Source organism: Colobus angolensis, unplaced genomic scaffold, assembly GCF_000951035.1.
Source record: "Colobus angolensis palliatus isolate OR3802 unplaced genomic scaffold, Cang.pa_1.0 Scaffold112, whole genome shotgun sequence".
NCBI lineage: Eukaryota > Metazoa > Chordata > Mammalia > Primates > Cercopithecidae > Colobus > Colobus angolensis.
Window position 1 is genome coordinate 3275047 of NW_012112253.1, and position 13971 is coordinate 3289017.

Here is a 13971-nt window from a genome sequence, read left to right on the forward strand (position 1 = left end):
TATATATATGTATAAAGAGGAGTTTATTAAGTATTAACTTACATAATCACAAGGTCCCACAATAGGCTGTCTGCAAGCTGAGGAGCAAGGAGAAGCAGTCTGAGTCCCAAAGCTGAAGAACTTGGAGTCCAATATTTGAGGGCAGGAAGCATCCAGCACGGGAGAAAGATGTAGGCGGGGAGGCTAAGCCCATCTCTCCTTCTCACGTTTTTCTGCCTGCTTTATATTTGCTGGAAGCTGATTAGATTGTGCCCACCAGATTAAGGGTGGATCTGCCTTCCCCAGCCCTCTGACTCAAATGTTAAACTCTTCTGGCAACATCCACATAGATACACCTGGGATTAATACTCTGTATCCCTCAATCCAATCAAGTTGACACTCATTATTAACCATCACACCACTGTAGCTTGGTCTTCACAGAGTTTTCTACTAAAGTTCCTTCAGTAGCAGAGAGGAATAGGAGAGAGGAACAGGGAGAAAGGCTGTGGCAGCTGACCCCGAGTGGTCCACAACATTTGTTTTAAAATCTTGAGGCTTATGTGAAATGTTCAATTGCTTTTGTTTTCTACTCCGTGTTCACATTTTCCTCCAAATCTCCATCTAAAAAGGTTTGACTGGGAAGAGTCCTCTTTTATAATTCTGTGGATTCTGGAACCCTCAGGCTCAAATACTGGCCTTGAGAGGCAGATATAAAAATGATGATCAAAGGGGTATAAAAAAGACACTAGAAAACAACCAAAGTAACTTTGGTGCTTAAAATGTGATTCTTGTACATTTTAAAATAACTAAAAGAGTAGAATCAGATTGTTTGTGACACAAAGGATGTAATGCTTGAGGGGACATATACATCATTTTTTGTCTTTCCCTTTTTTTTTTTTAAGACAGAGTCTCACTCTGTTGTCCAAGCTGGAGTGCAGTAGTGCACCCATGACTCACTGCAGCCTTGACCTCTAGGACTCAAGTGATCTTCCAGCCTCAGCCTCTCAAGTATTTGGGATGACAGGCGTGTGCCACCACACCCAGCTAATTATTTTGTATTTTTCACAGAGATGGGGTTTTGCCATGTTGCCCAGGCTGGTCTTTGAACTCCTGGGTTCAAGCGATCCGCCCACCTCTGCCTTCCAGAGTGTGGGATTACAGATGTAAGTGCTCTGCTGGATACTCCATTAATATGCATTGCATGCCTGTATCAAAACATCTCAGATATCCTATACATATATACATTTACTATGTACCCACAAAAATTAAAAATGGAAAAAAAAATTAAAAAGAAAAAAAGTTAAAAAGAAAAGAATTTAATTTTTAAGCAAGGAAAAGAAAATTGCTGAGTTGAGACAAGGGGCAGAGACCATGATGGGATTTAGGGCGACCACTCAGTAGGGATGGATTGGCAGCGGAGACCGAGGTGGGGACCAGGCGATGCGCTGTCTCAGCCATCAGTGGAGATTGTGGTGGCCTCATCCAGCTGGGATCTGGGGCTGGAACCAAGAGGACAGATTTTGTTATGAAGCAGCAGGAGGAACTGATGGGACATGGTGATGCCAGCATGAGAGGAAGAGGAGAAATCAACTCAATGATTAGTAGACACTGAGCACTTCTTGTGTGCCAGGCGCTATGCTGGGCATTTCAGTTCCTCATGGGAACTTCCTAGCCACCTGGCGTGATCAGTTTGGGCAACTCCGATGAGGAATATGGGGCTTAGTGAAGTTGAAGTCATGTCCAGTTCTCCCCTGCTGAGCAGCGGGACCTATGTCTACACTTGGAATGGTTCCGGGGATGCTTCTGAGGCAGAGTCAGCAGGCCTTGGGGATGCCTGGGGTAGGAGTGGGGAGAGGAGGGGGGATTTCCCTACCCTTCTCTTGTAAATCTTAGCCCCAGGACCTTCTCATCCAAAGACACTCCCTCCACCCCATGTGATTCACCCATTCTTAACACCAGACCCATCTCCAGCCTCTTAGAAGGAGCACTGACTTAGGAGTCTAGTGACCCAGGGCTGAACCCCACCTCAGCCCCTTCTAGTTGATTGCCTGCAAGTCACTTCACCTCTCAGAGCTTCAGCATCCTCCTTAGAAAGATGCTGGTAACAGTTTCATGGTGAGGATGAAAGAAACTCAAGTAAAAGAAGGCAGCACCAAGCCCAAGGCCAAGGTGATGCTCAATACACAGGTATTATGTCAGTTTAATGTGCTTAGCCCATGTTGAATTGTACTAAATTGGGGAAATTCTGGGCTGTGGCACATGTTTTTGACATGAAAAGAGTTGGCTGGGCACGGTGGCTCATGCCTGTAATCCCAGCACTTTGGGAGGCTGAGGCAGGCAGATTACTTGAGGTCAGGAGTTTGAGACCAGCCTAGCCAACATGGCGAAACCCTGTTTCTACAAAAAATACAATGATTAGCAGGGCATGGTGGCTCACACTTGTAGTCCCAGCTACTTGGGAGGCTGAGGCAGGAGAATCGCTTGAACCTGGGAGGGGGAGCTCACAGTGAGCCAAGACTGTGCCATTGCTCTTTAGCCTGGGTGACAGGGCAAGACTCTGACTCAAAAAAAGGTAATTCTTACTCATTGGATTTGTCAATATTGGTGTGTATCCTGCTGTGTCCCCAAACATTGGTATATATCCTGTTTTGCGTCAACAATAGGCCACCTCTGAAACATCTGTGAAGCCCCCTTCATGTGAGAGTGGTCAATCTTTCCTGTTCAGTAAATTCAGCTCTAAAAATATCATCTGCTTTCCCCACAAATCATCTTCCCTTTGCACCTTGTCAGTGGCTCTGTGCTGCGAAGCTGCCCCTCTGTTGGCCAGTTTCCTGTGTGCACATCATCCTCTCTTGGCTTTCTCTCCAGTTGTGGCTGTTTACATAAAGGAATCCTTGTGGTCCACTGAAGATGCACTAAGAACCTCTGATCCCGCAAGAGAAGGGTTGATGAAGGTGAGTTGATGTAATTTTAAATGAACATTGTAAAAGAGGTTTTAAAAGTCACAGTGCTTACTTGATAATTTGATAATTTAAAACAGTCTAGCCATGTCTTCATTTCCTAGTACCATAGAGTACCACAAAACAGAAATGTATTGTCTCACAGTTCTGGAGGCTGGAAAGTCTGAAATCAAGCAATCGACAGGGTTGTTTTCTTTTGAGGGCTGTAAATGAGAATCTGTTCCTGGCTTCCCTCCTAGCTTCTAGTAACCTCAGGGGTTTCTTGGCTTGTAGATGACCTTCTCTTTGTATTTCCACATTGTTCTCTATATGTGTGTCTGTCTCTGTCAAAATCCTGCTTTTTTATAAGGACACAAGTCATATTGGATTAGAGACCAACTGAATCCCCTCATGTTGGTTGATAGGCAGACTCTATTTCCAAATAAGGTCACATTCACGCAACTGGGAGTTAGGACGTCAACAGCATTTTGGGGGTGATAATTCAATCCATAACACCCTGCTAGCAAAGAAAACAGCACTCAGTGCTATGTATAACAGATATCTGGCTACTGATAAGTCTATTTTACTTTCCTGAGTCCCTCATGTCTAAGTTTTAAAACTTTAATATACACCATCTGTCTGTTGTATGGGAAACTTCTGCTTAGTACATTCAGGTAACGTTTATTGGCACTTAGCATAAGTTAGAATTATAGCAGATATTATCCTGTATGTTACCTGAGACTCTATAGAGCTTATCTAATGTCAGAACCTTCAAGGTATTTGTTTTGCAGATGAACACATTGAAACTGAGTCACACAGCCAGTAAGTGATTTAGCTGGGTACAAACATCTGTCTCCTTGACATCAGACCTGGTGATCTTTGAAGAGCTGTACCTCTGTTGAGCAGTGGTAAAGCAGAGACCTGCAATGGCAGGTGTGAAGGCAGGAGCCAAAGGAGCTTCTCAGAGGTCCAGGTGGTGTCCTCTTGGCTGAACTTTGGCTGGGGCCGAGGCTAAGGAGGAAGCCAGTACTCAGCTGAGAGTTTGGACTGTGTGCCTCACATTCACCTATTTTCATTTGATTGGTATATTTATCTTAATTCCATAGGTGGGAAGAAGGATGATGCTTCCCTGCAGTCTTGAAATGTGTGATCTTCTTTACAGTTGTCTGGCATGCCATTCAGTTCCCTTCATAGAGCCCTGTAAATAATGAATGAAATATCAGTTTTCTTTCAGGTTCAGTATGGAGAATGGCTAAGAAACAAAATACAATTAAAAGATAAAGAAAAAAAGTCAAGACCTAAAGTTCTACAGACAGAGAGGGGAAATAGTCTCAGACACAACACTTCAAAGATCTCCAGCCTGATGTCAAGGAAATGGAAGTTTGTACTCAGCTACCTCACTTACTGGCAGTGTGACTCAGCCTCAATGTCTTCATCTACACAACAAATACGTCGAAGGTTCTGAAATTAGATAATCCCTATAAGAGGTCTCAGGTAATGTTCCCAAGTTGTTAATCCAGGTTTTATTTTATTTTTATTTTTTTTCTGCTGAACAATTAAAAAAATTAGTTCTTGATATTTTTCTAAACAAGAGCTTCATTAAGATAAATTCACACATCATAAGCTTCATTCTTTTAAAGTGCACAATGCAGGGAGTTTTAATACATTCACAACATTGTATATCAATCACCATTAATTCCAGAACATTTTTATCATTTTAAAAAGAAGCTTTCTACCCATTATCATCACTCCTCATTCCTGTCTTTCCCCAGTCCCTGCAAACCACTAATCTGCTTTCTGTCTTTATGGATTTGCCTATTCTAGATATTTCCTATAAATGGAATCATATGACAGGTGGTCTTGTGTAAACAGCCTCTTTAACTTGACAAAATCTTTTCAGAGTTCATCCACTGTAGCATGCGTCAGTACTTCATTCTTTTTTGGGGGGTGAATAATAGTCCATTGTATGGATATACCACATTTCATTTGTCCATTTTTCAGTTGATGGACATTTGAATCGTATCCACTTTTTGACTATGATTAATAATACTTCTATAAGCATTTGTATGTAAGTTTTTGTGAGGATACATATTTTCAGTTCTCTTGAGTATGTATCTAGGAGTGGAATTGCTGGTCATGTGGTAACTCTATGTTTCATATATTGAGGAATTGTCCAGCTACCTTCCCCAGCAGCCACACCATTCTGTACTCTCAACAGCAGTGTCTGAGGGTTTCAGTCACTCCATATCCTCACCAGCACTTGTTATTGTCTTTTTAATGTTCTCCATCCTAGTAGGTGTGAAGTAGAATCTCACTGTGGTTTTAATTTGCATTTCCATGATGGCTAAGGATGGTGAGCATCTTTTCATGTGCTTATTGGCCATCTATAGATCCTCTTTGGGAAAATGTTTATGAAGATCCTTGGCCCACTTTTTAATTGGGCTATGTGACTTTTTACTATTGGGTTGTGAGAGTTTTTCATATGCAGAGTTTCATATGCAGGGTTTTTCATATGCATAATCCTTATCACATATATGATTTGCAATTATTTTTTTCCCATTCTATGAGTTGTCTTTTTTAGGTCTCATTTTAATTGACTCGGTAGATATTATTTTGAAAAGGTTTTTCTTCCAGCACATTAGAGATGGCCTGAGATTCAGCAAGTGAGTGTGATGTACCCAGTGTGGTGCTTGGCATCTTGGTTTGCGTTGCTGTCCCAGCTCTGGTGCCGCAGGTGGGCCAGGTGCCACTTAATGATGGACTGTTCTGAATGCTATGAAGAATGTGAATGGCTCCTTAAATAATTTTTTCAGAACAAGAGTTGTTACTTCCTTCATTTGTCATCTCTTCTAAGTTTAAATGAGAAACCCCCCACATTTTCTGAAAATGTGGCCTATATTATGAACAGAAAGAAACTTGGGTGTTATTTCCACTTAATGAACCATGTTGTAAAGATCGATCCTACCCCAGCTGTACAAGGGAATATTTCCCCTCTCTGTTTGTAGAACTTTAGGTCTTGACTTTTCTTCTTTTTCTTTTAATTACTTTTTGTTTCCTAGCCAGCTCTTCTTCACAAATTACCAAAAAAACCCCACAAGATTTCTTAATGTTTTTCCTGTTAACTTAATTAGTGGTCCTAATGAGGGATGTGAACTGGAACTTAGTTTTGTGTTTTCAGAAACATTTCTGAGTCAAAATCACATGTCACACATTTTCCTCCCCCGTAATGAAATTGGACAAATTAAGTACATTTTCTTTCTCCTCCTTTTTCTCCTGCCAGTTTTTGATTGGATATTTCCCTTCTGCCAGATGCAATCTGCTTTTGTCTTCTGGCTTTCTTCTGAACTTTTTGGTTTTATAAGTTGAAAAATACAACCTCCCCCACGACACCGATCTGGTTTTGTGACTAGCTAGTTATTCTTAACGTCTGAACTTGATTTGGCTGCCGCTGTCTGAGATACAAAATGTGATGGCTTCTCAGAGCCAAGCTAGTGTGGTTTTCACTAATCTTTTTCTCATTTAAGATTTAACTCCAGATGAAGGTGAAATATTTTACATTCTGGCCAATTCGTAAGTTTATTGGCACTGAACACTTCGTGCCATTTGCTGCAAGCTGCCTTATTTTTATTACCAGAGCATTTGAAAAACATGCATGTATTTTAGAGACCACATGAAGGATCTTCTCCCTTGACTGGAGGGGGAAACCAAGACTCAAAGAGGTTGTGAATTGCTGAAGATCTCCCAGCAAATCCAGGGTAACAACCCACAAACCACAAACGATGAGGATGATAATCCAAGGGTCAAGTATTAAATATAAAATGAAGTATTAACATTTGTATTATCCCCTTTCCCTAAATCTCATTTCTAATGGATGAAGACGAAGAAGGAAACCGCTGGCTGGACTGGAAAGCCCCAGTCTGTTGTTTTGTGCCTGCCTCTGACAGATCCCTTGTCCAGCTGTCTCAAGTCCTCTTTGAAATGAGGCAGGGAAATCAAGAAATGTAATCACCCTCTTTGAGCTTCAATTTCCCCACCTATGAACCAGGACCTCCCCAGCCAGGTGGTGAGAATCAAATGGGAGCATGTGGGTGGATGTCATGGACCAGTTAGTGGCCTTGTTGATCTGGAGGTAATGCATAGGATGAAGTGACAAATACACACATGCAGAGGCTGTCACGTAGCAGTGTTGCAGAGTAAATTCCAATACAACAGTATTGTCACTTCATAAACAGCTGATTGGTTTCACCTCGTGCCACATTTTAGCAGTTGTTCGTGACTGTCTGAAGGGCTGCGTTAAGGAGGCTTCTGAGACCGTGTCCACGCTTAGCTGGACAGATAGGTCCGCTCTGAATCCAGGGGTGGAAGACCTTGGTTTCTACCACCTATTTGCCATCCATGGGCTACACAAATGCACAGCATTTTAACAGGCAGGAGTGTGAAGTCATTTTGACATGTGAAGGGGAAAGCTTCTAACTGTGTGGGCCTGACTTTGACCACAATACAATTTCCTCACTTGTGATAACTTTGCTACAGGCAAGAGATGGTTCAATTTTACAGCCTTAGAAGGGGTGTGCCCCGATTCCCTGTAATTCTCAGGGATTAGGATGCCAGTGTGTGCTCCAAATCTGTCACAAGCCGTTGAAACTCACTTGCTTTTGGTGTAGCAATTGATCTCCCACATTATTTACCCTCCTTCTGATGGCCAGAATTCCGGGGCCTGCTGTCATGAAAATGGCAGATTGGGTTTATTTCAGGACACATCCAGCGAGTCAGTTGAAATGGGTTGCCCAGTCCCCCAGTGTTAAATTCCTGTTTTGTTACCATGTGAGGGATTGTGCTTTGTCATCTCACATTCCTGGTCTGTGGTCTTGAGGACCCAGGGGCCGCCCCTGGCATCGTTCTCTGCTCCTGGAGGCCGCATGGTGCAAAAGGTCAGTGGTGTGGAAGCTTCTGTGAGATGCCATGATTCACGTTTTGGATCTTTGAGCACAAAATGAATCTTCGATAGAGGAGCTCACACCTGGCCCCAACGTGTGGGTCATGTCCAAGCCCAGAATTTATTGCATATGATTTTCCTCTCTTGTCTCACGTGATTATTGTTGCTCTTTTCTTTCTTTCTTTCTTTTTTTTTTTTTTTTTTTCCAAAGGTTCAGTCGTTTGGGGAAAGGATTGTGCTTTTCATTCTAAACGTCATTATTTTTGGAAGACTGGAGAGAAATTTGGATGATGATGACATGTTTTTTCTACCTCACTCTGTGAAGGAACAAGCTAAAATCCTGTGGAGGCGTGGAGCAGCTGTTGGGTTTTACACAACCAAGATGAAAGGTGAGGGATGCAAGGCCACCACGTTAGGCTGGACTGAGCGGGGCTCTCTAGGGCTCTGCCTGGCCTGGAGGGTTCCCTCAGCACCAGCTGTGTGGAGAGAATCTTCTATCCTGGATTAAGTTGGGTGTAAATGAACACCATGTATGGATTCCATTTCCACCACATTTCTCATCTCAGTGGCAAACATGGTCAAAAGCATGTCCCTTCGATTTCCAGGCAGCGCCATGTCCCCTCTAAAAAACACCTAATTGTAGTTAATGGTATAAAATTCATTTCTTTCCTTCAGTGTTACTAGTTAGTTGTCAGGAAAAATACCAGTGCTAATAGCTGACATGTGGAGCAAAAGCACCTTGGATGCCAAGATTTATAGACATTACTTCAGAAGAGAGGGAGTCTGGCCATGATAACAAGATTAGGGTGAAAATCTCCGACTCGAAGGGCAGTCGCCAGTGATAAGTGTGGGACTAGTACCATTTTGCTGAACGGATTTGTCTCGTCTTTTTTTTTTTAATTTTTTGAGGCAGGGTCTTGCTTGATGTCGCTCAGGCTGGAGTACAGTGGCACGATCACGGCTCACTGCAGCCTCAACTTCCCTGGGCTCAGGTAATCCTGCCGCCTCAGCCTCCTGGGTAGCTGGGACTCCAGCCACATCTGGCTAATTTTTGTATTTTTTGTAGAGATGGGGTTTGCCATGTTGCCTAGGCTGGTCTCGAGCTCCTGAGTTTAAGCCATCTGCCCGCTGCAGCCTCCCAAAGTGCTGGGATCGCAGGTGTGTGCCACTGCGCCTGGCCACCGGTTTTCTTCTTTAAAGTTGCTTTCTTTTTTTCATTCTTTCTTTTCTTCTGTCTCTCTCTCTTTTTTTTTTTTTTTGAGATGGGATCTCTTTGTCATCCAGGATGGAGTGCAGTGTCGTGATCATAACTCACTGCTGCCTCAAATTCTTGGGCTCAAGTGATCATCCTGCCTCAGCCTCCCAAAGTGCTGGGATTACAGCCATGAACCACCATGCCTGGCCTCTTTATTTAATTTTTAAAGGCTGTCAACATCTCTCACCTAACTAATTTCAGCTCCGTCATTTGGTTGTCAAAAAGTTCTCAATTTTAACAAAAATCAATCCACTCAGTAAACTGCCATGGATGTACTATGAGTTAGATGTTTTTCTGCGGCGCTAAAGATGCTGAGTTTGGTTCTGAGCCATGTTCACATTGTGTGTGTGTTTGACCTGTCCAGGATGCGATAAATTTGTGTTTCTCACTTTTTTGTTTTTTCCTCAGTGAGATACAGCAGTTTCTCATCCAGACCACTTCTTCATTTCTTGGTTAATTATTTGCAAAGTCAGTCGTAGCTTTAGCCCCTGTGGCTTTCATCTCCTTTCCTCACGACAGCCTTTGCCCTCAGATTTTGATGCCCTTTCACTTTTTTGAATGATCATGTTCTTTCGCCATTTAAGATAGACCAAGGGATCTAGAGAAAAACTAAAATGAAAAGGAAGCTTTTTGTAACTCCTGTTTCCTGGGAGACTCATCAGTGGCCATTTTCTACCAAATGGCTGTTTTTGAATCTGTAACCAAATCATTTGTGGTGTAGACATCCTACTAATAATAACAAAAACTGTTAACAGATTCCAGCTTGGTATGTGAAACCACAGGTAGGTGGCAGAAAGAGCTTGACCTTGGTCTTGCCTAGTCCTGCTGCTATTCCTGGAGGCAGTGATACCAAGGGTCCTGATTCTGGGGAGGGATGCAGGGGTTGTCTGCAACTGCCCTGCTCTTCCCCAGGCAGATTCAGAGCCTTGGAGGAGAGGGAGGACCTAAGGATGCTGAGCTGAGGCAGATCAGACTGGGTGCTTGAATTCTGCCTTTTCATTTCTGACGGATCCCACAAATTCAGTGAAAAGTTCCCTGAAGCTGCTTGTGAGGTCACATTATTTTCATCAATGAACTGGTTTTTGAAGTGGCAATGGACTGTTAGTTACTCGGCAATTTATTTTTTTTCCTGAGTAAGGGTCACACTTTCCTGTTTCTTTGCATATTTAGTAATTTTTGGTTGATAACTAGTCATTGCAGCAACTAATTTTTTTTTCCTGAGGATTTTGAGATTTTTGTTTTAGCAGGCATTGAACTTGCCTGGATTTAAACTGCAATCACCTCCCTCCTTTGACATGTGGGTATTACAGGTCTCTCCCTTAACATGTGGGGACCACAATTCGAGATGAGATTTGGGTGAGGACACAGAGGTCTAATCCTGTGTAGTTCCATCTTTCAAGAGTGGGTATCTCTCTGAGCTCTGGCTTCTTTTGTGCCGGATCCCTTGGGGTCTGCTGCACTCATATGTAGACTAGCTATAAGCCAGATTTGGGAAGTTTATGCTCTGAATTTGGATCTCACTAATTCTGTGGTCCTCATGCTGCTAGGGATTCCTCATTAAATTTCTGCTTCTTTTCCCATCCTGAATTCTGATATTTGACACATTTAGCTGGTAAGGCTGCAGTTTTTCCCACCAATGTTTTTTTTTTTTTTGTAGCCTTGCAGGTGGAATTAATCCTGTGGCTGGTAAGCTGTAAACTCACAGGTTCTACCAATTTCAGTTGCAGTTTTCTGAAAGTAAATTTTCCTCTGGCTTCTTTTTTGTTTCTTTCTGAGATGGAATCTCACTCTGTTGCACAGGCTGGAGTGCAGTGGCACAATCCTGGCTCACTGCAAGCTCTGCCTCCCGGGCTCACGCCATTCTCCTGCCTCAGCCTCCTGAGTAGCTGGGACTACAGGCGACCACCACCATGTCTGGCTAATTTTTTGTACTTTTTTTAGTAGAGACAGGGTTTCACTGTGTTAACCAGGATGGTCTCGATCTCCTGACCTTGTGATCCACCCGCCTCGGTCTCCCAAAGTGCTGGGATTACAGGCATGAGCCACTGCGCCCAGCCAATTTTCCTCTGGCTTCTCTCTGCTTTTGGATGCCTTGCAGTTTCTTTAAATATTTTATTAAATTTATTTTTAAATAGTTATTATATATAGGGATTTGCATGACCACTTCATCTCACCAGCCTTATCTAATATTCTGTTCATGCATAGATCATAGAATTTTGTTCCTTGCCTTCCCATCTCTTCCTGTAAGTTGAGAGAGGGATCTATTTAGATGAATTAAAAAACGGTTGCTATGCATGCAGGTAAATTAAACAAAAAGTACTTTTGATGGTGATTAGGTGTATTTTATGATATTTTGTTATTTTACGTATGTAAGTTAAGAAAATTTGCCAGTGAGTACATGTGGTTTAATTGACTATAGGAAGGGTTTGTAGTTCAAAAGTTCAGAACAGTTACTGATGTTTCTTCAGCCTTGGCTCTGTCTTGGTGCCTGCCACAGTGTTATGTGGTGGTGCTGTATTGGTGTTTGAGAGATAGGCACAGCAAATGGCATGCTTCCTCACTTTTCAGTACAACAGTTTCTCTTCATAAGCTTAGATCCATATGATTCAGAATGTCTGTTAATGTAGCCTGGGCTTGGCTGAAGTTTATAATTTCATTCTGTGAGGAAAACAAAATGTACAAATTCATTGCATAAATAGGATCACAGGGGCCAGGTTTTACCTACTGATATGGTTTGGATTTGTGGCCCCGCCCAAATTTCATGTCCAATTGTAACCCCCAGTGGTGGAGTGGGGGCCCAGTGAGAAGTAATTGGGTCATGGGGTGGACTTCCCCCTTGCTGTTCTCATGATGTGAATGAATTCTCAAAAGTTCTAGCTGTTTAAAAGTGTGTAGTACCTCCCCCTTCAGTCTCTCTTCCTCCTGCTCTGGCCATGTAAGATGTGCCTGCTTCCTCTTTGCCTTCTGCCATGATTGAAAGTTTCTTGAGGTCTCCCCAGCCATGCTTCCTGTACAGCCTGTAGAACCCTGAGCTACTTAAGCCTTTTTTCTTATAAATTACCCAGTTTCAGGTATTTCTTTATAGCAATGTGGGAACAGACTAATACGCCTACTGAAGGGTATATGTTGTTTCTTTTCTTTCTTTCTTTCTTTTGTTTTTGAGATGGAGTCTTGCTTTGTCACCCAGGATGGAGTGCATTGGCACAATCTCTGCTCACTGCAACCTCTGCCTCCCAGGTTCAAGAGATTCTCCTGCCTCAGTCTCCTGAGTAGCTGGGATTACAGACACGTGCCACCACGCCAAGCTAATTTTTGTATTTTTAGTAGAGACGGGGTTTCACCATGTTGGCAGGTTGGTCTTGAACTCCTGACCTTGTGATCCGCCCTCCTCAGCCTCCCAAAGTACTGGGATTACAGGCATGAGCCACCACGCCAGTCAGAGTATACATTGTTTCTAAGCATTTTAGCTATGCCTTTTCTGTCTGCTTGTAACTTTAAATCTTATTTTTTATTTTTTTAGTAACTCATAGTGTATTTATAAAATGAATAAAAAGTGTATAAAATGAATAAAAAGTGTATCTACCAAAATACACTTTTCACTGGGAAAAATAAATAAAATAGACAAATGGATCTACACAAAGTAAACATTAACTTTGGTAGATTTCAGTGTAGTTCATAACAAGCATATTTGCCCTTATTCCCCCAGAGCTGCTCAACTACCAAAAATTTAAAAAATATTTTTAACTGAGATTTTATTATGTTGACATTTGTTTCTCATTCCACATCATCTTCAGCCGAGCTCTGAGCACTTACAATTCTCTGACTAATTGTTGGGAGCTTAGTCAGAAGCATCTGGAACACTGGTGGTGGAAGAGTTTGCTGTAAGACCTGCAGTAACTGCTGTGGCTGTCCACACACAGCAATTGCATTTGTGAGATGGTCTACGCCCTTCTCATATTCACCTTGAGCTAGTAACTCTTCACCAAGCTGTATTTCTTCAAGGAAGAACTTCTGAACAGCTTCAGCATCTTTAAGGTCAGGTAACTTGGAAAGCCCAGCTCTCTCCTTGGCAAGCTTCTGTTTCTTTCTTCATTCTGGAAGCCTGTTCTTCACTTCGTCTTTTGCGGTCTAAGTAGATGCAGTACCCAATAAAAAGGGCTCCGCATACACTGGCGGCGATGGTGCTGTTCCGACCCACCATCTTCTCTACGATGCTGAGCGTGGACGGTGGCGGCAGGGACGGCAAAGGAGCGGTGGGCCACGAACCCTCAGAGCGGTGGGCGCAGCTCACACCCGACGGCCGCGGGCCAGGAACTAAATCTTATTTTTAAAAGTTGTAGAGTAAAATTCACTTTTGGGGGGCTTTACAACTCTGTGAATTTTAACCCATGTATAGGTTTGAATAACCACAACCACAATGAAAATAAACAATAGTTTCATTACCTCCCCCATACACTTCATCCCCCCTCCCCATAACCCCAGCAACTCCTACATCACTACAGTTTTGTCTCCTTTAGAATATCCTATATGTGAAATCAGGCAGTGTTTAGCCATTGGAGACTGACTTCTTTCACTCAGCATTGTGCCTTTGAGATTCATCCACAATAATGTGTGTATCAGTAGTTTGTGGCCCATTACAGCTGAAGAGCCCAGTCAGTTTTCAAACAAGTGAGTGCTTTTATATAGAATAAATAAGATATTTTCAGGTAGACCCCTCTTTGGACACATTTTGCTAATAGGGTGGTTTGAGTTTCTCCCTTTGTTTGATGGTTCTGTAATTGTCTTTCTGACGAAATATTGACACTTCAGCCATTTCACTATTTCATGTTGAAATTTTCCCTAGGTAATCAAAATTGTGAGGT

General features: G+C 42.5%; 1 protein-coding gene and 1 pseudogene across 2 annotated transcripts in view; one reads left to right on the forward strand and one right to left on the reverse strand.

Annotated features, from left to right (window-relative positions):
* Nucleotides 1-1715: 1715 nt before the first annotated feature.
* FAM169B (family with sequence similarity 169, member B) overlaps nucleotides 1716-13971 on the forward strand; it is a 44576-nt gene continuing 32320 nt past the window's right edge. Inside the window, exons 1-5 of the mRNA XM_011958196.1 lie at nucleotides 1716-1818; nucleotides 2848-2933; nucleotides 3710-3740; nucleotides 6443-6488; nucleotides 8125-8243. Of these exons, the coding sequence (XP_011813586.1) occupies nucleotides 1716-1818; nucleotides 2848-2933; nucleotides 3710-3740; nucleotides 6443-6488; nucleotides 8125-8243 (385 nt within the window). The remainder of the gene's footprint in view (nucleotides 1819-2847; nucleotides 2934-3709; nucleotides 3741-6442; nucleotides 6489-8124; nucleotides 8244-13971) is intronic.
* On the reverse strand, nucleotides 12845-13394 carry LOC105523066 (annotated as a pseudogene). Its single transcript, XR_001003531.1, has one exon. The product of XR_001003531.1 is annotated as a mitochondrial import receptor subunit TOM20 homolog pseudogene (transcript).